The sequence below is a fragment of the Argentina silus genome (genome assembly GCF_951799395.1).
Source record: "Argentina silus genome assembly, chromosome: 18".
Classification (NCBI taxonomy): Eukaryota; Metazoa; Chordata; class Actinopteri; order Argentiniformes; family Argentinidae; genus Argentina; species Argentina silus.
Window position 1 is genome coordinate 9,445,386 of NC_139672.1, and position 25,336 is coordinate 9,470,721.

The 25,336-nt window shown below is 41.6% G+C and overlaps 2 protein-coding genes and 2 long non-coding RNA genes across 4 annotated transcripts; 3 read left to right on the forward strand and 1 right to left on the reverse strand.

Annotated features, from left to right (window-relative positions):
* Positions 1 to 245: 245 nt before the first annotated feature.
* Positions 246 to 3,038, forward strand: LOC310818711 (ras-related protein Rap-2a-like). The gene has a single exon (XM_083689731.1). The coding sequence runs from the start codon at positions 1,182 to 1,184 to the stop codon at positions 1,728 to 1,730; it is 549 nt and encodes a 182-aa protein (XP_083545857.1). The 5' UTR covers positions 246 to 1,181; the 3' UTR covers positions 1,731 to 3,038.
* A 4,445-nt stretch (positions 3,039 to 7,483) lies between these two features.
* Positions 7,484 to 14,453, reverse strand: LOC310819270 (uncharacterized protein; the record flags this gene model as incomplete). Its single annotated transcript, XM_083690514.1, has 6 exons — positions 7,484 to 7,764; positions 8,826 to 8,951; positions 9,252 to 9,613; positions 11,202 to 11,319; positions 11,833 to 11,896; positions 14,400 to 14,453. 6 exons carry the CDS (start codon positions 14,451 to 14,453, stop codon positions 7,484 to 7,486), a joined length of 1,005 nt encoding a protein of 334 aa, XP_083546640.1.
* Positions 14,454 to 18,598: 4,145 nt separating this feature from the next.
* Positions 18,599 to 19,774, forward strand: LOC310818715. The gene is made up of 3 exons (XR_014554733.1): positions 18,599 to 18,653; positions 19,406 to 19,473; positions 19,704 to 19,774. It is a non-coding gene; the product is annotated as an uncharacterized lncRNA (long non-coding RNA).
* Positions 19,775 to 20,322: 548 nt separating this feature from the next.
* LOC310818714 lies at positions 20,323 to 21,703 on the forward strand. The gene is made up of 3 exons (XR_014554732.1): positions 20,323 to 20,418; positions 20,587 to 20,825; positions 21,482 to 21,703. It is a non-coding gene; the product is annotated as an uncharacterized lncRNA (long non-coding RNA).
* Positions 21,704 to 25,336: the final 3,633 nt, after the last annotated feature.

Sequence of the window (25,336 nt, forward strand, 5' to 3'; positions counted from 1 at the left end):
TGAACCACAGGCTGATGATGTCACCAGCGTATACAGTACACTACAGTGATTGCCCTCGGGCATTCGGAACCTGTCTCTCTGGATTCTACATCCATGACTGAAGCTCGCTGGGTGAAAGAGACAGTCACCTTATGGGGAGTGAGATGATTTTCTGGTTCTATTGTTTCCTCTTCTAAACTTGATGGTATTGTTGGTGGAAAGTCCCAGGGTACCATTCAAGGGTCATTTGTTACACTTGCAAAATACATTTCCTTTGTGTCATCTTTTAGTGGGAAGATACTGAAAAGTTTCTAGCATTGAAGAATGAACAATTGTGTTTAAATATGCTGATAAAAAGAATGATTTGATAATAGGAATACCCCTTTGGTTATCTTAGTCTGGCAATAATAATGATGGTCGCCTACAGTAACCTACCATCCACCCACGTCATGTTCTGGCCTGCCGGGAAATCTTTTTGCAACCATCTAGTCATGTAGAAATGATGGACTATCCACAAGTACACTGCCCTATTCAAAAGCTCACAGACTAATTACTAGTTCCTCAGACAAGATGACTTGGATGATGGAGCCCATGAGTTTGCACCACAGGGCCATAGAATAAAAACATGTATGTGTATACACTTCCATTCCAGTACAGCCAGCAAAGACCAAGACCAAGACAATCCACTCTTTAGACTATGTGTAGAGTAAGTAGAGTAGCTTACAGTGACAAGGCCCCTTGAGCTAGAGTCATCTGACAAGTGAGTCATGTTTACATTGACGAGTGTTGTGGTCGACTGCGCCTTTAAGAAAACGGAACGAACCCATGGCTCGTGACGCGAGAGCTGCCTTTACGCTTTACAATCTGGGCGCAGGAAACGATCGCGAAGCGAAGGAAGAGAGGAGCGACAAGTAAATCACGCTTCCCCCCCCAACAAAATGTGCAACACGGTACCTTATTAATGTTTGGGGTAGAAGGCTCGTGTCGTTTTCTTCGGAATTGCATTCTCCGGATCTTTTAAGGAGACGATCCTGAAAAAGCTTTTTGCTTGCCTTGCCTTGCCTGCCGAGTGATTGGACAACTCCCTCCCGAGTGAAAGAGCTGCCTTCCCCTGCCTGTCTGGTTTGAACACATCGGGGCGGTCAGCGGGGTGGGGGAAAAAAGAGGATTCGTGGAAAACGTCTGTCTTGCTTTCTGGAGCCATGAGGGAGTATAAAGTCGTTGTTTTGGGCTCGGGCGGAGTGGGCAAGTCAGCATTGACTGTTCAGTTTGTGACGGGATCCTTTATTGAAAAATACGACCCCACGATAGAGGATTTTTACAGAAAGGAGATCGAGGTGGACTCGTCGCCGTCGGTGTTGGAGATACTGGACACGGCGGGGACCGAACAGTTCGCCTCAATGCGAGACCTGTACATAAAAAACGGGCAGGGGTTTATTTTGGTGTACAGTCTGGTCAACCAACAGAGCTTCCAAGACATCAAACCGATGAGGGATCAGATCATCCGCGTGAAAAGATACGAGCGAGTGCCAATGATCTTGGTTGGAAACAAGGTGGACTTGGAAGGCGAGAGAGAAGTCTCTTCCGGGGAGGGAAAGGCGCTGGCTCAGGAGTGGAATTGCCCGTTTATGGAAACTTCTGCCAAAAATAAAAGCTCGGTCGACGAACTGTTCGCAGAAATCGTCAGGCAGATGAACTATTCCTCTGAGCCCAGCGGTGGGAAACGGTGCTGTTCTTGTGTTGTTCTCTAAAAAAAGCAAAAAAAACATGTGTAAAGTTTGTAACTGTTTGCTTATCAGAGTCAACATCACAAAGCCCTGTTTTAACTTGTTGATACAGTTACAAACGATACGGTCTCTTTTGATAGCAGGCCGTCAAGTATTTAGAAGCTTCCCACTGTTGTATTATTGCACACCAATCGACGATGACAACAATCTATTATGAAAATAGCCTGAAAAGTGTTTACATGACAAAGTACTTGAATGTTTGAGATTTACTTTTTTATATATAACACAGCTTTGTATTTGACACTTCTCTGGATATGTGCCTCAACGGGAATGTCTTATTGTGAAACCTAAGAGAGACACTTTTTCTTGCTTTGTTTTGTTATGGAAATGTTAGGTGGGTCTGATTACTGTTGTTGTGCTTTTACACGTCTTCTAGGCGGGACCTTCAGTATTGGAGGTCTCCTCCCCCCCTGCAGAACAGGGATCGGTCACTTTCAGGGGATTCTGCTGGGTTGAAGGAAACTATTCTCCCCAACGTGAGGTTTCCCCTATTTGTGTTCTGCAGTATCAAACCCTAACCACAGTCAGTACAGCCCTGCACCGGTCACTGGTATTAAACCTGAACATAACAGGAGACCAAAATGAACAAGTATTTGTACACCTGCGGAAACTAATGTATCTAGACCAACACCTACCAGGATGTGTTGTCAAGACATGAAGTGTGGTGGACTACGTTATTTGTGTTTTTCTTCAGGACTGGTGACATTGGATTTATTACACAAATTGCACTTCTGCTGATGTTGTCACTCTTCAATGTGCACAAGCAAAGACCTTAATGCATCACTGTCGTGATATGGGGGAAAGACAGGACCCCGTGTCAAGTGCCTTCCTAAGAAAACAGCTGTGTCTGTCTGTGCCAACTGAGGATCCCTCCTCCTACAGAGCTTCTGAATGGCAATCACAAAAGTACTTTGTTTTCATATGTTTGATTTCAGTCGGGCTCAAACTTCCTTTTTTAATCTTATTTTTTCTGTTTCAGGAAGTTGTGATGCAGACTAAACTGTTATTTCAGGGCAAACTACCCTGTTTGTTTTTAGTTTTTTTAGTTTTTTTTTTTTTTCAGTGGTACTACTTACTTCAAGAACATAAACCCATACCGCTTGTGTTCTGGGTTCAGTGAATGGCAAGCCATGTGTGTGATTTTTTGATAAATGGTTCCTTTCGAAAAATGTGAATTCCTGACTCAATTGTAATTTTGACCTCAGACAAGCCTTTTACTACCCACCTGTCTGGTTTGAAAGACTTTTAATACAATAGGCATTTTATGTAACATTGTTGTGTGTGTTTCATTCTGTGTGTTTATATCTGTGTTTGTGTGTGAGTGTGTGAAGGAGAGTGAGCTCTCAATGGCATTACGGTCTAATTCATCTGTACCTCATCCCTCTAACACAGTTCAATTCCAACATTTCCTTCCATTGTAGAACATGAGTTTATTGTCCTTCCAAATATGGACATAATCACATTACACATCACGCACAACTCTGACTTGAATTAGAATTCTGAGACCGCTATCATTGCTTATCATGCAATTGGTAAGTTATTCCTCATTTTCAGGGATTGGTCATATGACTAGGCCTTGGAGATTAGGGTGTTTCCTTAAGACAGTAGTTGTTTGGGTAGTGGGCAGAGTTTCTAGCGTGTGGGGTTACTGGTGAAACCTGCTTCCCTCTTCCCGCCACATGTTTAACAGGGTGTTAGTGTAGGACATAGAGGGCTTTCTGTGTCCGCAGCCAGCCTGAATCAGCCACAGACAGGCAGACGTTTGTAACCTTCTCTCCACGTTCTGGCCAGGCCAATGAGCTTGAGGCAGAAGTTCCTAATGACAGATCTAGGATCAGATTACCCCGATTCCTAACCCTAACCATTGTGCGGCTGAAACGATATCTGACCCTGTATCTGTGGTTATAGAGGAACTTCTAAGGGCTCTAGTCAGCGATGGGGTGGGGAGTTGGGAAACAGATAGGCAGCAAGGAGGGTGAACATCAGATGTGTTTATGGTCGAGAGAGAGACAGAGAAAAGCACTGGTTCTAAAGGGGACTGTGGGGTATTTTTTTTACTACCGTGACCAGTTAGAGCTTTAGGAAAGGCTGGATCAACCAGATACATTATGGCACGTGTAGCATAATCGTAGTGGGGGAGGTAGGCGAAGGTCAGAGAACTGTGATGGAATTAAAGGGAAGAATTGAGTTGCGTTATCACATACACACTCCCAGAGAGAGATTCTGCATGCATGTGTGGATCTGTGTACCCGATCACATCCATATTGTATGGGTTTATTTGTGCGCTTAGTGTGCAATAATACGCATCTGTGTAAGTGCGTATTGAAGGAGAGAGAAAGATGGGCTAAGAGGACAGGATTGATCTCCGCGTCCTCCTCCCCTGTTAATCAGAATCGGAATTCGTTTATTTGGCCAAGTATATTTGCACATATAGGAAATTGACTTGGTGAGGTTGCTAGGTTAACATGGTTAACATGGTTAACCTAGCATGGTTAACATGGCTTCCGCCTCGAGGGTTCTAGTCACGTGACCTCCAGTGTGCCTTGCCAAGGCTGCACTTCTTCCTTGATGAACTCGGTGACCCCTGCGGTCTGACTAACGCACTGTGACATCATGACCTACATCTGCGAACACAACCTTCTCTGCTTTTCGTCCCATTTACAGAGAAATCACACAAATAGCATTCCAGCTATGTGAGGGAGGGTCTTTGGAAACCTAGCTGGTCATCTCACGTCACACAGGTGACATCAAAACATTTGTGACGGAAATGGTTTCCTAATGCACTAACAACAAGACAAGAGAGCAGCCACCGCACATCATAGCATGGTAGATCTTGGTTATAGGGAGGGCGAAGGGTTAACTATAATGCTATATAGGTCAGTTGCCTATACATTTGCCATTGTAGGCAGAATCCTATCTGGAGACCTGCGTGCTTGACTTATTTGTGACACACATATCACTAATTGACACCAGTGCATGATTTATGAGATTTATGAGACAATCGAAGTGTCACTGTTGTGTCTCCATCTATCAAACAAAAGAAAAAGCGGTTCTTCTATGAATTTGGTGTGACCTGGATTGTGTGTTCCCAGGGGGAACGTGTCAAATCCCTCAAGAGTCAGTGTAGTGGAAGAGGTACAGAGAGAGGAACATCTCTGATATACCGTACAGAGTGATGTTGTTCGTCTGCCATCGAACAGCTTCCAATTGTCCGATGACAAAAATGTGGAAAAACTGCTCAATTGCAACTAACAATGCGTTAATGCATTTGCTATTCCTCAAGCAATGACTGTGTTACATCACATACAAGCATAAGGGCAGAGGACACCATTGTACAAAAAGAGATAGACTCTTAATACAGGCCTTGAGTTTTCCCTGACCATGTGACCTGGCTCGGTGTGACTGTGAATGTATGAGTAGCTAACAACATGTAGGTCACCTAGCCCTGTGCACTATAGCATTTTAGCCAATAAACATTAGTTTAGCCTGTTAGCTTAGCTTTTTAGGCCCTGACTTATAGCCTACAGTATTAGCATTGTAGCGTATTAGCCCTGTGGCCAGACTGTGCACCACAGCAGGGAGGAAGGGTGGATCAGTAGGAGACTTCCTGTGGTGCTGTAACTTGGGCTCAGTGTGGTTGTGTGTTGCGACAGTTCCCCTTTAGCATGAAGAGAGAGAGACTGCACTATCATTGAAAGGCTGCACTGTCATTGAGTTTCACAGCCCGACTTCTGCATTGCGAGGACACTCAATCTGTGACACAGGCTATGGCCCCTAATCTATAATGACTTTTACATTTCACTTACTCTCAACGTGTACGTGGAACCAGCAACATGTAGGCTACAGCTTGAGCCCTGAAGTCACACTCAGAGACTGGGATTGCTTCTATGTTGGACGATCAAGGCATTCAATTGACTATTCCAAACAAAACCAAAAAAGAGGAAGAGAGAGAGAAAGGAAAGGCAGGAAAAGAACAGCAGTGACTTTGCAGGCTTGCGGTGCTTGCGATGGCTCCCTGTGTAATTTCATTTGGGCCAAGAGGCCAGCAGGATCATATGACACTAACCAAGTTGCCACAGTTCTTTATCTGTGTGATGTTTAGACGGACAGGCCTCCGCCACAGACTACTACTGTACAGTCAGGAGGGATCAGCCCTTTCTCCCCACACAAGACAACTATACCGTCATTGGCTGACTGTAAGTAGCCCTCTTTCAAAATACTACCCCCTCCACCTCTCTCTCCTCAGCCCGTTCCCCAACAGCATACCACCCCCCACCCCCACCCCACCCCACCCACCCCGTCATCCTCTTTACCCCCGTCGCCAGGCAGATACCCCAGAGTTATTAAGCCACTAAGCCATATGGGCTCAGAGATTATTACCCCACATGCACACACACATACACACACACAGACACACGTCTACCCCGTCCCTAGCCCCTGTGCACCCCCCCTCCCTCCTCCTCCTTCTATATTCCCCAGGCAAGCTCAGGGAGCAAAGGCAGGGCAGGAAGGGGGGGGGTCACTACTGAGAGTTTTGGGCCTTTATTGTCAACAGCACTGACTGCTCTCCTTTAGTGACTGTGGAAATGGGACACATTCTTATATCAGTCTGTTTCCTGTGGTAAAAAAACGATGAGATTGTCTGTAATAGCCTAAAACCACAATTCTCGAGGCCTTGCAAGATTAAGAGGAAAGAGGGTATAGCCACACGGCATCCCTAAGAAGAGATTTTGAAACCTTGTTGCTTTCATTGTCTACTCTATGCATGCCCACCTTTTCCAAATGCATTCTGCCGATTCTTTTGCAGAGACTGTCCTATTTCCACGGTAACTGCACATGCTCGCTGTCGCTCTCTCTCTCTCTCTCTCTCTCTCTTTCTTTCTCTCCCACAGTGTTGGCCCACCCACCCACGCTGGATCTACGACGGTACGGGTCTGATGGTGAACATATGGGAAGTCAAGCTGCCGCCCCGGCTTGTTCATCGTGGCTCTGTCTCGTAGCCCTGACCTTTAGGAGGAATTAACAAATGAATACTTGAGATCTCTGTTATGTGTTAGACCGCAGGGGGGGGGGGGGGGGGGAGAGGGGGAATTCTTGTTGAGAGCAGTCTGTAGCACACAGTGACTACATTGATGTACATACTGTACTGTATACGGGCACGGCCATGTTTGTTTCATGTCTGGTTGTAAATGTCTAAAGATCCATTTTAGGGTTCACTCTCTCATCCGAGTAGTTCAAACCAACGAGAGTAGAAGTATTAAAGGGGACTGTTTTTTGTGTTGAATCGAGCCCATGTCAGTACATAGCGGGGGGAGGCTGGTGGAGGTAGAAATTGGAGGACAGACTCATTTGGAGGACTGGCTCACAATGAGCCTGTCCTCTGATTTCTGCCTCCATCAGCCTCCCCTGGTGCATCTGTATACAAAGTGCAGCTATATAGTCTGGTTGCTGCTCTTATAGTAGAAAAGACAAACGCAAAGTCTGCATTGAAAAACAGAAGTAATCTTGCACTATGTTGTATAAAACACATCATTTATTCATACAAGAATAGGTAGAAAAATACTGATATTACGACATGATATTACGATATGTAAATATGATTATGATAATTACTGTTTTTTCCCCCATATTGCTTCCCCATCATACCCAAACACATTGATCATAGAGCATGACATCACTCCACTCTCACTAGAATGAGCCAATGAGCTTCCTTCTCCTCACAGAGGGAAGAGCAAATGACCAATGAAAGTGCTGTGATTATTGTCGTTGTCACAGATCCAAGTGTTGGCCCTGAGTCGCATGTAAACCTGGTCTCCCACGTTCAGCTGCAGAGAGATGCCATTGGTTCCGGTGTCATAGCGAGATCCAGCAGCGTGCTGGTACACGGTGATCATCTGCACTCCGTTCTTCATCAGTCGCAGACCCATGGATCTAGAAGAATGATTATGGCCGGAAAAGCTAAAGTAGTAGACTCCTCTCACTGTTGCTGTGAACATACCTGTGGCAGGGAGGGACAGACGGGGCAAAACAATCTCAAAACCAAACGTTCTCAGATAACCTTTTTGGCATTCCAATACTAACTTGTACTGTATGGGAACCTTTAGAACCTTTTTGAAAGGTTACCAATTGATGTTTTAAAAGGATGATTGGTATAAACAGTGCACTGTGTAAGTAATGGGACAGTGGAGCATGTTTGTCTTCTTTTGGCTTTACACATTTACTGTGAGGTTAAAGTAGAGATTCTCAGCTTTTATTTGATGGTATTTGTGTACTTTTTATGCATAGTCTCCCTATTTCAGGGTACTCAAAATAATAGTATATAATAATAATAATTGGCTTCACAGGTGTTTCTGGTAAGTCAGGTGTTTTCCGTCTCTCATCATTTGTGGAGGCATAAGAAAGCTGTCCATGTCGCAAATGGGCTGGTAGGCCAAGGCAGTCTTCTACAGTGGATGACCAAAGAATGCTCACCATACTTAAGAAAAAAAATGTGTCAGAGACTACCATCCACAGAATACATCACCAGCCGAACTACAGAGGCTTCACTGCAAAGTGCATACCACTAGTTAATCTAATTTAACATGCATTTAATTTCCCGATGATAAGATTTTAGGCCTGGCAGAGCATCACCAGATAAGGCACCCAGTGTCTGGTGGGGCCAATGGGTCGCAGACATCTGAATGGTGAAACCAATATGTACGAAAATACCATCAAATATAAGTTGAGAATCTCTACTTTAACCTCATAGTAATTGTTTCATTTCAAATCCAAACTTTTGAGCCAAAAGAAGAAAAACAATTACTTACTCAGGGCAATTGTATTTCAATTCACTTTGTCCATTGAGAGAAATTAAATTGAACTGACTACAACTCTGTTTTACACAGTTGAATTAAAGAGTATCCGTTGAAGGAAACAATAAATCAATAATATCCTGACTTTATAGTATTTGTTCATGGTGTGTCCTAATATATTTAACTTTTAAGAGAATTTTACACATCATGAAACATTTTACGAGCTCGCAAACTAGTCCAGAATGTTGATCACTTCATGATGCAATACCTGTAGCTGGGTTGTAAGCCTGTCCATTATTTGTGTAGACATTTTTGTAGGTCAAAGTGATTTCAGTGTTGAAGGGACCAATGTGTCCAACGTTGCCTATGGAAGCTGCAAATGCCACCTTTTGGCCTGCAAAACACATGATGAAAAGGTAATAAGACTGTGCTCTGGTTTGTACAGTGAAAGTACACCAATACTATTATACTACCAATACTGGTGTATAAGTAAGTATAGTCTAAGTATTGCCCTGATAATTGAAAATAAAATGATTATCAATAAAATATTGGTTTCAAAACCTATATATATTTGTCACAAGCCTCCATCATATTCATTGAATGATACAATCATTCCTAGTCATCTGGATTAGGGTTAGTGACCTAACTGCTGTTACAGCAACTGCATACACATTTAGTCTGAATCCTACTTTACCTTTCTTTAGTTCCCCCAGCTGTCTCTCACAGGCTCTCAGTCTGGCCTCCAAGTCTCTCAGGACAGAGTAGTAGATGTCAGGCTGGCAGCTTTTCTGGCTGTCCACTGGGGCTGCAGCCTCCTCTGTCTGCTCCACAGTGAGACTCTCATTCTGTGTCTCCTCTCCTCCCTGGTCATCTCCCTGCTGAGTGATGTCATCCCCCCTGGCTTCCTCAGTGTCCTGAACCTGAGCCACAGACAGGTGGCAGAAGACTAACGCGAGCAGAGCAACAGAGGTCTTCACGATCAAACTGGATGATTCTATTGCTCTTGATTGTGTTTCTTCTCTTGTGGTTTGTGTTGGTGTGTGCTCTTGTCGTCTCCTTAATGTACCTTATATACCCAACTGCCATGAGGACATCACCTTGACAGTGTGTGCTTCCCAATAGTGTCATAAACCTGGTAAATACACTAAATGCACCTTCATCAAGGGACTAATGATTAACCTAAAGGAGGAAGGAAAACGAGCACGTGAAAACCATAGGTGGTGGCTAATCAACTCGACATGGATTACGATTCATGTTATCAAGAAACCTTTGCACAGTGCTCTATGAATTACAAGGAAATAAACTCTCTCACGTGTTACTTTTCTCTTCTACTGTATTGTCTACAGTACACCTGTACAAATACAGTACAGTAATTGTAGTTAATGTTGCTGCCACTAGCACATTCAAATCCTTGGATATATATATCGCTGGTGACAGATATACCACTCATCATTGTACTCTATATCAGAATGTGGGTTGGGTTTTCTTGGCTAATCTCTTATGATCAAACTGGAGGATTATATTTCTCCTGAGTTTTTCTTCTGTTGTGGTTAGTTTGGGTCTTCTCCTCAATGTACACTATCTTATACTGCCATGAGGAAATAACCTTGACACGTGTGTTCAAAATAGTTTGATAAACCTGGCACACATGACGCCTTCAGCAAAACAATAATACCTGGATACCAATGATTAACCCAACGACGGAACAATAAAAAAGCAATAACACACAAACAAAAACAAATAGATGTCTTGAATATGCTTGATATGGGATGCTATTATCAAGAAACCTTTGCACTGTGCACTTTCAATTACCAGGAAGTAATTCTCTCTCATGTGACTCTTTTACTCTTCTGTTGTCTAGTATCTGTACAAATACAGAACATTCTTGAAAAAACAAGAAAAGCTGTCCCGATTCTGACTGTTCATGTGAGGTTTCTGACAGGGCCCTGTCTGAGTGAAAGCTGTCAAAGATACAAGATTTAGCAGCAGGAAATCAACCCCTCTCCACTTCCTCTGAGGGCTTTCACACAGGATGTGGTTACCTTAGCCAGTGGAGGGCAGGATTCATCTTTCCATGTTGAACTTGCTTCATACCTTGACCTGCCCTCTAGTGTGTAGAACATAGAATGTCGCTGTCTAATGTTATTGCTGCTTTCATTGTGTCTCAAAAGAGCAAATAAGTTACGGTCTCTGCATTGAACAACAGAAGTCACAAAGTAGCACTATTCTTCACAAGAAACATTGTTTATTATACAACAATGTATTATGTATTGTATTGTAATGTATTAAATGTACATATTGCCACTCAAATAAATACTATCATAAAATTGTCAACAAGACTCACCCAATCTTTACTAGATCTTAAAGACTTGTTTACATGTCGTCATTCATAACGATCTAAAAAGTATTTTACAGCAAGGAACAATATCTCATAGTTACATCATGATGGATCCTAATCTCCACTGCACTCCATTTCACTACAGCGATTCTGAAAGATCTCTTATAATGACAAGTGTGCACAGCACGTACAGATATGAAATATGATGATATGAAATATGAGGATATGAAATATGATGATATGAAGTATGATGATATGAAATATGAGGATATGAAGTATGAGGATATGAAATATGAAGTATTGTACCTGTGGTTGGGTTGTAACTCCACTGTGTAGAGGTCTTTGTAGGTCAGCGTGACAGCAGTATTGAAGGAGCCAATATGCCTCACATTGCCTAAGGAAGCGGCAAACCCCACCCGTTTGCCTGCAAATGACAAGATAAAAATGGGTTCACAATCGACTTACTTTGAATAAACAGTTACCCCTTTTCACATCATTTTCAGGCAAATGATCTCTGAATCCTATTTAATCATGAAGACCTCTGTAGCTCTGCTAGTGTTCTAGTCTTCTGGCACCTGTCTATCTTTCATATTCATTTGGGGTTGAGGCTCGATATAGACAAACGCTGGTGTGGGATATATACATTTATTTTATTTTTTTACATTTATGGCATTTAGCAGATGCCTTTTTCCAAAGCGACTTACAACAAATACATTTGTTTAAGTAAGTGAATAATCTATCCATCAGTCATCATAAGATAAAGTAATCAATGCTCAGACCAGGGGCCATTGGCAGTCACAATGCTAGAAGAACATTTTTTTTATTTTTTATTATTAACAGGAGAGAAACTTGAAACTTGAGAAACGTGGATGTTACGTTGGCCTGTTCCTTGGGTTGGCTACTACCTCTGTTGTCTGTTCCTCAGTGAGAATCTCACTCTGTGTGTCCTCTCCTCCCTGCTTGTCTACCTGCTGAGTGAGTGTTCCCTTAGTGTCCCGATCCTGAGTCACAGAGAAGTGGCAGAAAACAAATTCTAGCAGAGCTACAGAGGCACTAATACTTGTATACTAATGATTAACCTAAAGGAGGAGTGAAAACGAGCACGTGAAAACCATAGATGGTGGCTAATCAACTCGACATGGATTGTGATACCTATTATCAAGAAACCTTTGCACAGTGCTCTATGAATTACAAGGAAATAAACTCTCTCACGTGTTACTTTTCTCTTCTACTGTATTGTCTACAGTACACCTGTACAAATACAGTACAGTAATTGTAGTTAATGTTGCTGCCACTAGCACATTCAAATCCTTGGATATATATATATATATCACTGGTGACAGATATGGGATACTATTATCAAGAAACCTTTGCACTGTGCACCATCAATTACCAGGAAGTAATTCTCTCTCATGTGACTCTTTTACTCTTCTGTTGTCTAGTATCTGTACAAATACAGAACATTCTTGAAAAAACAAGAAAAGCTGTCCCGATTTTGACTGTTCATGTGAGGTTTCTGACAGGGCCCTGTCTGAGTGAAAGCTGTCAAAGATACAAGATTTAGCAGCAGGAAGTCAACCCCTCTCCACTTCCTCTCTGTGCTTTCACACAGGATGTGGTGGAGCCAGTGGAGGGCAAAGATTGATGTGCTCAACATCCTCTTTCTTTCATGCTATCCCCTCGTCCTCTCGTAAATATACCAAATAGAGGGGGGTGGAACCCTGCTCTCCACTGTAAAGCTCTAGTGGAGTAACCATGGGCAAAAAAAAACTGAAAAAAGAGGAGCGAGAGAGGGAGAGAAAAAAAAAGAGAGAGAGACACAGAAAATGAGAGAGACACAGAAAATGAGAGAGACAGACAGAAAGAGAGAGAGACAGAGAGAGAGAGAAAGAGAAAGAGAGAGGGAGAAAGAGAAAGAGAGACAGACAGAGAGAGAGCGAGAGAGAGAAAGAGAAAGAGAGAGGGAGAAAGAGAAAGAGAGACAGACAGAGAGAGAGCGAGAGAGAGAGAGAGAGAAAGAGAGAAAGAAGTGCAGTATTGTGCAGGCATTGTCTGTTTTCTCCAGCGTGGATGCTTCAGTGCCTGTAAGAGCAAGACTGTGTGGAGGAGTGGGTGAGTCACCGTGGTGCAGGCCTCACATCCCAGGGCCTGAAATAGACAAGCGCTCTGCGTCTGCCTCGTACGCCACTGAGTGGGAGGACGCGCTACAGAGACACAGAGAAGCTCTCAACTCCCCCGCATGCACACACCTGGTCACAGTACATACCGTATAGAATCTATATGAAACACTGAAAGAGTGTGTTGGAGTGTGTGTGGGTTAGGGTACAATAAGTCTCTCTCTCTCTCTCTCTCTCTCTCTCTCTCTCTCTCTCTCTCTCTCTCTCTCTCTCTCTCTCTCTCCTTCCATAGTTCCCAGCTCTTCCACTATACTGTCAACACCATGTGTATTACTCAGGATGAATTTGCTTTGAATTGCCTTGAAGAGGGGTTTGTGTTTCAGTTAGAGCAGATTGTCCTTCTTGAATCAACATGACTGATATGACAGTTGTCAAACGAACTGTAACTATCTATGCAAATCATTGCATACAGCTGCCTACATTTTGATAATTCGATTCCTGTATCTGAATCAGGAGGCTGTTGTTGCTTGTTGTAATGCATGGAATGGAATGAGTGTGATTGATACCATTTCTCGTTCCGTTTCATGCGTTACAATGAGCCCGTCCTCTGATTTCTACCTCCACCAGCCTCCACTGATCTGAATAATGCTATTCAGCATTAATGTCTGAACATCAGCCACTACTGACAATTTCAGCTAGCTACGTATTGTTTCCAATCTCCACTCCGTCCTAAATGGCGTTTCTCTTTCGGGTCCCAATTTCAACACAAATGTTACACTTAGTTGGATTCTTAATAGTTGCCTTGCTTCAGTTGAAATCCATCATACCTTTCGTTGGCCTTTCATCTTCCAACTTTACCCCTTAAACCACTTAAAGTTCCAGCATGTAGTTTTACATTTATATTTATGGCATTTAGCAGACACCTTTATCCAAAGCGACTTACAACAATACATTTGTTTAAGTAAGTGAATCATCTATCCATCAGTCATCATTAGATAAAGTAATCAATGCTCAGACCAGGGGCCACTGGCAGTCACAATGCTAGAAGAAGGATTTTTTATTATTTATTATTTATTAAAAAGAGGTCTTTAGTGAAGAGGTTTTTAGTGTTGCATGTTGCTGCCCCTGCTGGTCACATTGACAATTTGAAAATGTGCATATGCTGTGTTTTTCTAATAGTGCCAAACACGTGCATATCCTTGTAAATGAACCAAACTTGCAGGGCAAAACATGCATATGCAGTGCAAGCCCTTTAACTGTTTACTCTAGAAAAACAGTAAACTTGGATACCACACTGGCCATTTCCCTGGCTGGCTACTACCTCTGTTGTCTGTTCCACAATGGGAATGTCTCACTCTGTGTGTCCTCCCAAACCCTTGTGGTCTACCTGCTGAGTGCTGCCATTCAGTCTGGGGGCGTTCCAATAGTCTATTCCTCGCATATTCCTTCCTCGCTTCCTTCTCCGACACTTTGGAGGAGAAGATCTATGGTTCCTCCCCTTAGATATTCTCCAGCAATGTTTTTGGAGAAGGAAGTGAGGAGATATAGAATGTAAGGAATAGAGGGAAGACTATTAGGACACAACCACTGGCTTTCTTAGTGTCCTGAATCGGAACCATTGACTACAGATAGGAATAGGAGTTCTGAATCGTCTCTTTTGAACTTGTTTAGTTGAACGGATTGAATCTTAATCATTTATTTTAGTTTCAGTTTGTTTCAGTATAAAGCCCCCCATTTTGGCCTCTTCAGATTAATTAAAAGGTCAAAGAATCACTACTTGTTCGCCAGACACATTGTAGTGGGCCTAGGCAAGTTGAGAAGATGAAAATAATAGCCAATAACCTATAATGAATGTACCATTAACTAATGGCTCTTCATAAATCATCTACATAAATGACTAATATGAACATCAGAATCAGAATCAGAATTATTTTATTTGGCCAAGTATATTTGCACATACAGAAAATTGACTTGGTGAGGTTGGTGCATGGACATGAAAAACAAATAGCAAATATTGACAAGAAATTGACAAGAAAATAGCAAAGTATTAATAAAATAGCAATAACAAATTTACAAATTTACAAAAAAGAGCAGCAGAACAATACATCTTGTAGGCTGTGTGAGACTAAATGAGGCTAGAGGCTGTGAAATGGTTGTGGGGCATGTACACTATAAATTAGAATAATTTTAAATAATTATAAATTACACTGTCAGTGCATTGTTTGTGTGACAGGCTGGGGGGGGGGGGGTCAGTGAGAGGCAGGGGGCTTGGTTGTGAGCCCCACTGCCATGGGGAAGAAACTGTTCAGGTGGCGCGAGGTTTTAGTCTTGATTGACCGGATGGAAGTCTCTGGAAGAGGTTGTGACCAGGATGGGAAGGATCAGCGATGATCTTTCCTGCTCTCTTACTGGTCCTGGAGTGGAACAGGTCCAGGAGAGATGGCAGGTTGCAGCCGATGACCTTCTCGGCTGACCGAATGATCCGCAATCTGCCTTTGTCCTTGGCAGTGGAGGCAGCGAACCAGACGGTGATTGATGAGCTGAGGATGGACTCAATGATGGCCATGTAGAACTCAACCATCAGGAAGAACATCCTCTGCTGGGCCTTCTTGATGGTGGAGGTGATGTTCTCCGCCCATTTGACAGAAGGGTGGCTAAAGGTGCAGCTGTTGGTGTAGAGGGAGAAGAGTAGAGGAGCGAGCACACAGCCTTGTGGGGCTCCGGTGCTGATGGTCCGGGGCTCCGAAACAAGCTTGCCCAGCCATACCTGCTGCTTCCTGTCTGTCAGAAAGTCAGTGATCCACCTGCAGGTGGGCTCAGGCACGCTCAGCTGGGATAGCTTGTCCTGGAGGAGAGCTGGGGCGATAGTGTTAAATGCAGAGCTGAAGTCCACAAACAGGATCCTGGCGTAGGTGCCGGGGGAGTCTAGGTGCTGTAGGATGAAGTGAAGTCCCATGTTGATTACATCATCTACGAACCTGTTGGCTCTATAGGCAAACTGCAGTGGGTCAAGGAGGGGGTTGGTGATGGCCTTGAGGTGGGTGAGCACAGGTCTTCATTACCACAGAGGTCAGGTCGACTGGTCTGTAGTCATTAAGGCCTGTGATCCTCTGCTTTTTGGGAACTGGGATGATGGTGGATGTTTTGAAGCAGGCAGGTACCATGCATTCAACCAGTGAAGTGTTAAAGATGTCCGTAAACACTGGAGACAGCTGGTCTTTCCCTATGCTTCAGTGTGGAGGGGGAGACAGCATCTGGTCCAGCTGCCTTGCGGGGGTTCTGTTTCTTTAACAGTTTGTTGACATCTCTCTCCTGGGTGGAGAGAGGTGCGACGGGGGGGGAGGGGGCTGTAGAGGTTAGTGTACATAGAGAAGTGAGTAGTGTACATAGAGAAGTGAGTAGTACTGTTTTGAAAAACAGTCAGCGGAGAATTTGTTCTTTTGCCAAACAGCTCAACTGATCAGGGTTGGACACTATGAATATATTGCCTACCCCACATAAACTAGCTTATGATAACTTTAGCTCACTGAAAGAGAACTTTCATTTTATCGTTTTATCTGTCAGTTAACAGCCAACGATTCAGCTCAGAGGTTTTATTATCCTTGTCTTCCCCAGGCATTCATTTGAATGTCTACACTTCTTTGTTTAACGTTCAACATTGTGTATTCAGGACTTCAATCAATAGTTTGATTATGCTATCACCTCTTCTTTCCTGAATGGCATTTGTCTTTAGGATTTGAATACTCTATCAGTTTACACGCTCTGTTTTGACCAGTCATCTTGGTAACCTACAAAGGATGAACTGGATATGAGTCTATGCTTTTTTTTTACAACCCTTTTAGTGTAGTTTTGACAATATTGCAATATTTCATTCAACATAACAGTACCTTTGCCACATTCATTCATGTGGTTTATCAAAGACTTGCAACCCGGACATTGCAGGTTTTTCTTTCCGTTGTATTCAGGGCTACTGAAGTTCAATGTAGTACATAAGACCAAGCTGAATATATACATATAGGGGAATTGTATATATATACGTATATATACAATTCCCCTATATGTACTGTATATATAAAATAATATATATATATATATATATATATATATATATATATATACACTCACCAAACACTCACCAAACACTTTATTAGGAACACCTGTACACCTTGTCATGGTGGAGGTGGTGTAATGGTGTGGGGAATGTTTTCTTGGCACACTTTGAGCCTGTTAATACCAACCAATCATCGTTTGAATGCCACAGCCTATTTGAGTATTGTTGCTGACCATGTGCATCCCTTCATGGCCAAAATTTACCCATCTTCTAATGGCTACTTCCAGCATGATAATGCACCATGTCACAAAGCAAAAGTCATCTCAAACTGGTTTAATGAACATGACAATGAGTTCAGTGTTCTTGAGTGGCCTTCCCAGTCACCGGATCTGAATCCAATAGCACCTTTGGGATGTGGTAGAACGGGAGATTCAAAGCTTGAAAGTGCACCTGAAAAATCTGCAGGAATTGCGTGATGCAATCATGTCATCATGGACCAGAATCTCAAATGAATGTTTCCAACATCTTGTGGAATCAATGCCATGAAGAGTTGAGGCTGTTTTGAGAGCAAAGGAAGGATTCTGCTTTTATTTGATGATATTTGTGTACATATTGATTTCACCCTTCAGAAATTACAACACTTTATGCACAGTCCCCCTGTTTCAGGGTACCCAAAAGTAATGGGACAGATTCATCAAATGTCCAAATTAAGGACTCATGTTTAGTATTTGGTAAACAATCATTTGCATGCAATAACTGCCTGAAGTCTGGTGATGCTCTGCCAGGCCTGTACAGGAAATGAAATGCATGTTAATTTGAATTTAAATGTGAAGATGGACTTGACCAGTCAAGACCTTTCTACTTTTTGGCCCTGAAAAACGTCCTAGTTGCTATGGCAGTATGTTTTGGGTCATTGTCTTACTGTATAATGAAGCGCTGTCCAATGAGTTTGGAGGCATTTGCTTGTACTTGAGCAGACAAGATGTTTCTGTACACTTCAGAAGACATTCTGCTGCTGCTGTCAGCAATTACATCATCAATTAAGACAAGTTCAGAATCTCCACTTTAACCACACAGTAATTATTTGATTTCAAATCCAAACTTTTGGATTATAGAGGCAAAAAAAGAAAAAAATGCTTCACTGTCTCATTACATACGCAGGGACTGTATATCAATATATTGTTATGCTACATCCTCTTTGCTTTTGACCATGTTTGGCAGAACTCTGCTCCAATAAAAAAAATAATAATAATAAAGGCTTCTGGCATTACGACCTCCAATGGCCCCTGGTGTGAGCATTGAATACTTTGTCTTATGATGACTGTTGGATAGATGATTCACTTACTTAAACAAATGTATTTGTTGTAAGTCGCTTTGGATAAAGGCATCTGCTAAATTCCATGAATGTAAATTGTTCACATAAAAAATGTGATAACTGAGGAACAGTTGGAGAGAGTCAGTGCGTCCATTGTCATGGCCCTGATAACGCCTGTATTTAAAGGGTCACCTTCCCCAGCTACAGTACGCTGACCATCTCAGGTGAGACCTTCTCACTCTCGCCTCGCCATCCTCTCCTCTTGCTCTCCGGAGGTAAGTAAAACTACACTTATCAAAGCAACGGGTGGCGTCGTATTGAATCTAGTTGTATTATTTTCCTTAGGCTGCTGGCTGTCAATGGTATGTTCTTACATAATATTAGATTGCCCTCTTTAAAGGGACGATCTGGGATTCGTACAGTTCATATATTTTTTGACTTCTCCATTAAACATATCCATTGATTCTTGAAGAATGTAACTTATGCCTTTACCAAAAACTGTGGTGAGGAGACCACTCTGTTGTTGTTTGAATCCCAGATTGCCCCTTTAAAGCTGTATCTCAATACATTCGCACCCTGCACACAGTACACAACGTCGATATGACGTTAAGTTAAGCCAAAAATCGATGGTCCAAGGACTACACTATAGGGATCTTATGAGGACCATATTTGAACCTGAGTGGGATGTTCTCTAGTCATTCTCAAGATGTCTTTAATACAGTTTAATATTATAATATATTAATATCTTAATTTTAGACCTTCTTCTGCAGTAAGATATAGCATATAGTATTATAGTGTATAGGACTTTTCTCTTTTTAGTTGTATTTACATCTGTATAGTATCTCATTATTACAGCCTCTCAATACATTCTCACACTGTTTACTTGAACTTTGGTTGAATAATCCCTGGTTTCTCAAAATGATTGTTAAAGACAAGAAAAAAAAATAGTGCCGTAAAATGTGACCTGTATTCAGTAATATTGTTGGCAATGTTATGTATTTACCTATTTAATGCCTTTATGTTTTAGTCATTGTCTGTCTTGGGTTTTACAAAGCTGCCAACTTAGTCTTCAGCTAGCACCATCCACACTGTGAGGTAATCTATACAGAAGCTACAACACTAGCATTCCAAGTCATGTGAAATAGCTACTTAAATTGTTTCCTGATACTACAATTTTGGATACTAAGAATTTCGGATAATAAACTAGGTGGAATCATTTGCATAGATTCTCTGGTAATTTCACCATTGATTTAAGTGTATTTTGGGATGCTCGTTTTGAATGAAGACAATGTTACCTCTCCTGAATGGTATACTTTGTTTTCTAGCATTTTCTACCATGATGATGAGAATGAAGCTGACCTTCATTTTGGCACTCTTTATATTTCCAGTCACCAGCCAAGAAGTGAGTTCTATGACAGTCAGAGCGAAATCCTCTGGAACAGTATTGGAAATGTATCTGTTTCACTGTATTTCTGATCTTGATGCATTTTTTGCATTTTTTATAGAAGGGGGAAAGGTTTACAGAGTAGTATTTGTGTCAAAGCAAACATTAAGTAAATCATCAACATAATTACTAGTAGTAATCAAACTCAGGGATTGCAGACATGTACATTACTAATACCTCACACTACTGTGCTATACTTTTCTACAGTGCAGTTCAGTTGGCAAAGTCGTCTTTAAAATAAAGTGTTACCCAAATCAATACACCATTTACACTTGTTGGCATTAACTGATGATGGGCACTTTTTTGTGTGATCAGATGATACCAGGTTCAAAGGATCCCTCAAAACCCACCTTTTTAAACTTGCTTTTAATCTTTAACTATTTTTATTGTTGTTTTTACTGACTGTGCTTCTTGCACCCAGTTACTACTGGTTTTCCATAGTTATAATGATTCCATTCTCTATTTAAAGCCTACCTTTGGAGACATTATTAGATTCCACCGTACAGCCGACCTCAACTATGACCACTATGCTATTTTTGTGGGTGGTGCCAAAATTAAAGGCAAATCAGACAAGCAAGATCTTTTTCACTTCTCAGGTAAGTTCAAGTATATTACATAGCAGCTCAACCAACGTTGGAATGAAATCATTGCGGTTAATAGCTCATCCACACAGCACTTTCTTAAGTGTGAGTTCCGTCTAAAGATTTTTACAATGTAAGTGTTTAACTCCATTTTATCATCTCTTATTTGACATTTTTTTGCAGGGGAATTAAAGAGCAAGAAAGACGCTGATTGCGTATTTGGCATACTGGAAGTAGTTAAAGGTAAAGATACCTATGAAGTTTTTAATTACAATGACGACAAAGGAGTCCGAAGCAAAGAGGAAATGATAAAGGCGATTGAAAAAAAACACAAAAACTGCAAGGATACGTACCGCGTCTTCACAAACAATTGTGAGCATCTTGCTACAGGGATCAAAACTGGCGTTGCTGAATGTAAACAGGTATGTATAGTGTCGATTTGTCTATAATTTTATATTCAAAATGACATTGTCATGATGTTGAATAACTAATGATTAGAAGCTCAGCTCTTGTGTACTGTATTTAGGCCTATTTGAAAGCGTAATCATTTATTTGATGGACCAAAGTGTATCGTCATTTTCAATATTCATGATAACGTTTTATAAATGTCTTTGGGTCAACAACATTTTTTGATTGTTATTCTTGTTTTGTTTATTTATTTCGATCTGACTTGGCATTGCTGTATCGATGAATGCAGAAAAGAAGCCTTTTGTGGATCCTTCTTTGTTTGCCAGCTTTTTGCTAATTTCAGAGTGGCCCTTAGCATGTTAAAAAAACATTTTTTGCTTAAACATATTTTTGTTCTTAAACATATTTTTCAATATATATCATTGTTAAACATTGATGTCATGTTTTTACATGAGATTTCAGACCTGTAATTGGATTAGTATTGTAACGACCCTGTGTAAGGCCCGTTAGCAGCTCCGCCAAGGGAGTTAACTCTCTTGGTGTTGTGGCTAGCGCGGCCGGTTTGTAAGCGGAAGGTTGCGAGTTCGATACCCGCTTAAGGCAAGCTACTCTGCCCCGCCGTTCGTTACAGTATTGTTACAGTACCTGCTTTCTCTCCCTTACTTCACAGAAAGGTACCTGCGTACTTGTCCAAGCAGGTGCATGTATAGGCAATGCGTTGAGAATGTTCATGTTCTATGGACCCACAAAGAAGAGGGAGAGAGGACGGGGTGGACGAGCTCTTCGTCTTCAGCAAGTCAGAAACCATCTCAACTTGGGAGCATCGGCTGCCTGAGTTATCCGCTTGGATAACGCTCTTGCTCTCTTACTTCCGCGTCTTCATGATAATAAAACATGAGCAAGAGTTCCATCGTCTGTCTCTTTCATTGTCTCCTGATAACCAGGATGTTGGGGTTCATTCTATTCTAATTCAGTAGATTTGGGAGATTCTTTGTTTTCCAATTCAATAATAAAATATTGTAAGATTTTCTCACTGAGGATGTTTTGTGAATTGAAATGGAATTGATCCACATCCTGAGTACGAAGCTTCATATCTGTGTTTGGTGATGATGACGGTGATGATGATGATGAGAAGTGTTGAAATTACCTCTGAAAAGTTTTGATTATTGCATGACACATTGCAACTGAAAAACATTGAAAAATAAAAATGCACTACGGTCATCTTTCCACAAGGGGGAGGATGTGGGCTAAAGTGGGGTTGAATCAATAATAGTAATTGCTCTCGTCTCAGATTTTCGGTTGTACAAGCTTTACACACTCTGCATCCTAGGCTGCGTTCTAATGTTCCACCATTTCCCTGAAGAATATGCACTTGAATACACCAAGACTTGTATTTGAAGGACTCAACAACATACTTTGAATTGTATGTAGTTTCTTCCCTTCACCACTAGATGGTAGCCAAAAGCCATTGTACTCAGTACAGTTTGTTTCCAGTGAAGGGCAGGTAACTGAAAACAACACCAGTCTCCCACAGTGGGTCAGGACTAACTGCTGGGTCACAGTCATTCTTTATGGGTACAGTTTGTTTACAGTGAATGGCATTAACTGTCCACCGTCTTCCTAATGTATGCGCTGGACTGGTGTTAGAGCCCATGCTTATACCAATCCTATGCTTTTAAATCTGCATGGGGAAGTGAACAAGTGTACACTTCAGGAGAAGGCTGGAGAAATGGGACACAGCACTAGTGCGTCCCTCGGCAACAGTCAATTGGTCGTATGGAGAGAAAGGTCAGGTCAGGTCCGCTCTCCAACTCTGTCCCTAGCAGCCCACACAGTGAGCCCATTTTCATTCCAAACACTCAGATCTCGATGCTTAGTTGAATCAGGTGTGTTAATACTGGGCAAGAATTATGTCGAGTAATTGTGTTAAAAATTTTTAAAAAATAAGGTAAAAAGTGTTATTTCTGGCCTTTTTAGAGCCTCCATGTCATTGATGCCCTACACCAAATGACTGGTGTTTAATTATAAAAGAATTCTTATATAAATCTGCCTAAAGTACATTATTTCAAACTGAGATGATGGAATAAGAGAAGAGGTAGGTGTTACAGTCGTATTCATGAAGATCCCTTACGTACTGTAGTTTCTTCACTTCACCACTAGATGGTAGCCAAAAGCCATTGCACTCAATACAGTTTGTTTACAGTGAAGGGCTGGTCTCCCACAGTGGCTCAAGACTAACTGCTGGGTCACAGCGAATATTTTATGGGTCATGTTTGAGGACTGACAAGAAGAAAAGAAAAAGGGGTTGCTTACATTGTGTATCACAAGACACATTTGGGAAACACAGTTCAGAAAACACGAAGGGGGAAAACAGAATTCCGCTCTTGATTTGGGTCGTAGGATCAAGGGGCGAGGGCGGCATTCTCATCCCTTCATCCCTTCCTCCCCTCCTTCGTTAGCAGTCATCCCATCCGTCCTGTCCCACCATCTGTCTGTCTAGAGTACCTGTACCTCTCAGTAGAGCAGATCAACATGGCAGAGACGTGACAGGTCGACATAATGTGAGGATCTTCTCTTTGCAGATATATTTAGTCCTCTCCTATTTGAGCTTCCTGACCTCACCAGGATATGAAAACAGAAAAGAACAATATCCTGAAAATGAACGAGGAGAGTTGGGAGAGGGAAGACAACGCACACAATCAGTCTGTTACAGACGGTCTTCCCAAGACATCCTTGCGGGGGTTCTGTTTCTTTAACAGTTTGTTGACGACTCTCTCCTGGATGGAGAGAGGTGTGACGGGGGGGAGGGGGCTGTAGAGGTTAGTGTACATAGAGAAGTGAGTAGTGTACATAGAGAAGTGAGTAGTACTGTTTTGAAAAACAGTCAGCGGAGAATTTGTTCTTTTGCTCAACTGATCAGGGTTGGACACTATGAATATAATGCCTACCCCACATAAACTAGCTTATGATAACCTTTGCTCACTGAAAGAGAACTTTCATTTTAACGATTCAGCTCAGTGGTTTTATTATCCTTGTCTTCCCCAGGCATTAATTTCAATGTCTACACTTGCTTCTTTGTTTAACATTCAACAGTGCGTGATCGGGAGTTCAATCAATAGTATGATTATGCTATCACCTCTTCTTTCCTGAGTGGCATTTGTCTTTAGGATTTGAATACTCTATCAGTTTTCACGCTCTCTTTTGACCAGTCATCTTGGTAACTTACAAAGGATGAACTGGATATGAGTCTATGCTTTTTTTTACACCCCTTTTAGTGTAGTTTTGACAATATTGCAATATTTCATTCAACATAACAGTACCTTTGCCACATTCATTCATGTGGTTTATCAAAGACTTGCAACCCGGACATTGCAGGTTTTTCTTGTTGTATTCAGGGCTACTGAAGTTCAATGTAGTACATAAGACCAAGCTGAATGTGTGTGTGTGTATATATATATATATATATATATATATACACACACACACATATACATTGCATGTTTTTCTTGTATACAATGCCCATATATATATATATATATATATATATATATATAGGGGCATTGTATACAAGAAAAACATGCAATGTATATATACACTCACCAAACACTTTATTAGGTGGTGTAATGGTGTGGGGAATGTTTTCTTGGCACATTTTGGGCCCGTTAATACCAATCAATCATCGTTTGAATGCCACAGCCTATTTGAGTATTGTTGCTGACCATGTGCATCCCTTCATGACCACAATTTACCCATCTTCTAATGCTACTTCCAGCATAATGCACCATGTCACAAAGCAAAAGTCGTCTCAAACTGGTTTAATGAACATGACAATGAGTTCAGTGTTCTTCAGTGGCCTTCCTAGTCACTGGATCTGAATCCAATAGAACACCTTTGGGATGTGGTAGAATGGGAGATTCACAGCTTGAAAGTGCACCTGAAAGATCTGCAGGAATTGCGTGATGCAATCATGTCATCATGGACCAGAATCTCAAAGGAATGTTTCCAACATCTTGTGGAATCAATGCCACGAAGAGTTGACGCTGTTTTGAGAGCAAAGGGAGGCCCTACCCAGTATTAGTACAGTGTTCCTAATAAAGTACTCAGTGAGTGTATATATATATATAGAGTGCCCCAGTGTAAGTAATGGGACAGTGAAGCATTTTTTTTCTTTTGGCTCGGCAAAAGTTTGGATTTTAAATCAAACAAGTACTATGATGTTAAAGTAGAGATTCTCTGCTTTTATTTGATGATATTTGTGTACATATTGATTTCACCCTTCAGAAATTACAACACTTTTTATGCTGTTTCAGGGTACCCAAAAGTAATGGGACAGATTTATCAAATGTCCAAATTAAGGACTCATGTTTAGTATTTGGTAAACAACCATTTGCATGCAATAACTGCTTGAAGTCTGGTGATGCTCTGCCAGGCCTGTACGGCAGCCATCTTCAGTTGTTGTTTGTTTTGAGGTCTTTTTGCTTAAATTCTCTTTTGCATGTTAATTTGAATTTAAATGTGAAGATGG

Bases quoted from the DNA above. Each gene is read 5' to 3' on its own strand.
- LOC310818711 (XM_083689731.1), top strand. From the start codon at position 1,182: ATGAGGGAGTATAAAGTCGTTGTTTTGGGCTCGGGCGGAGTGGGCAAG.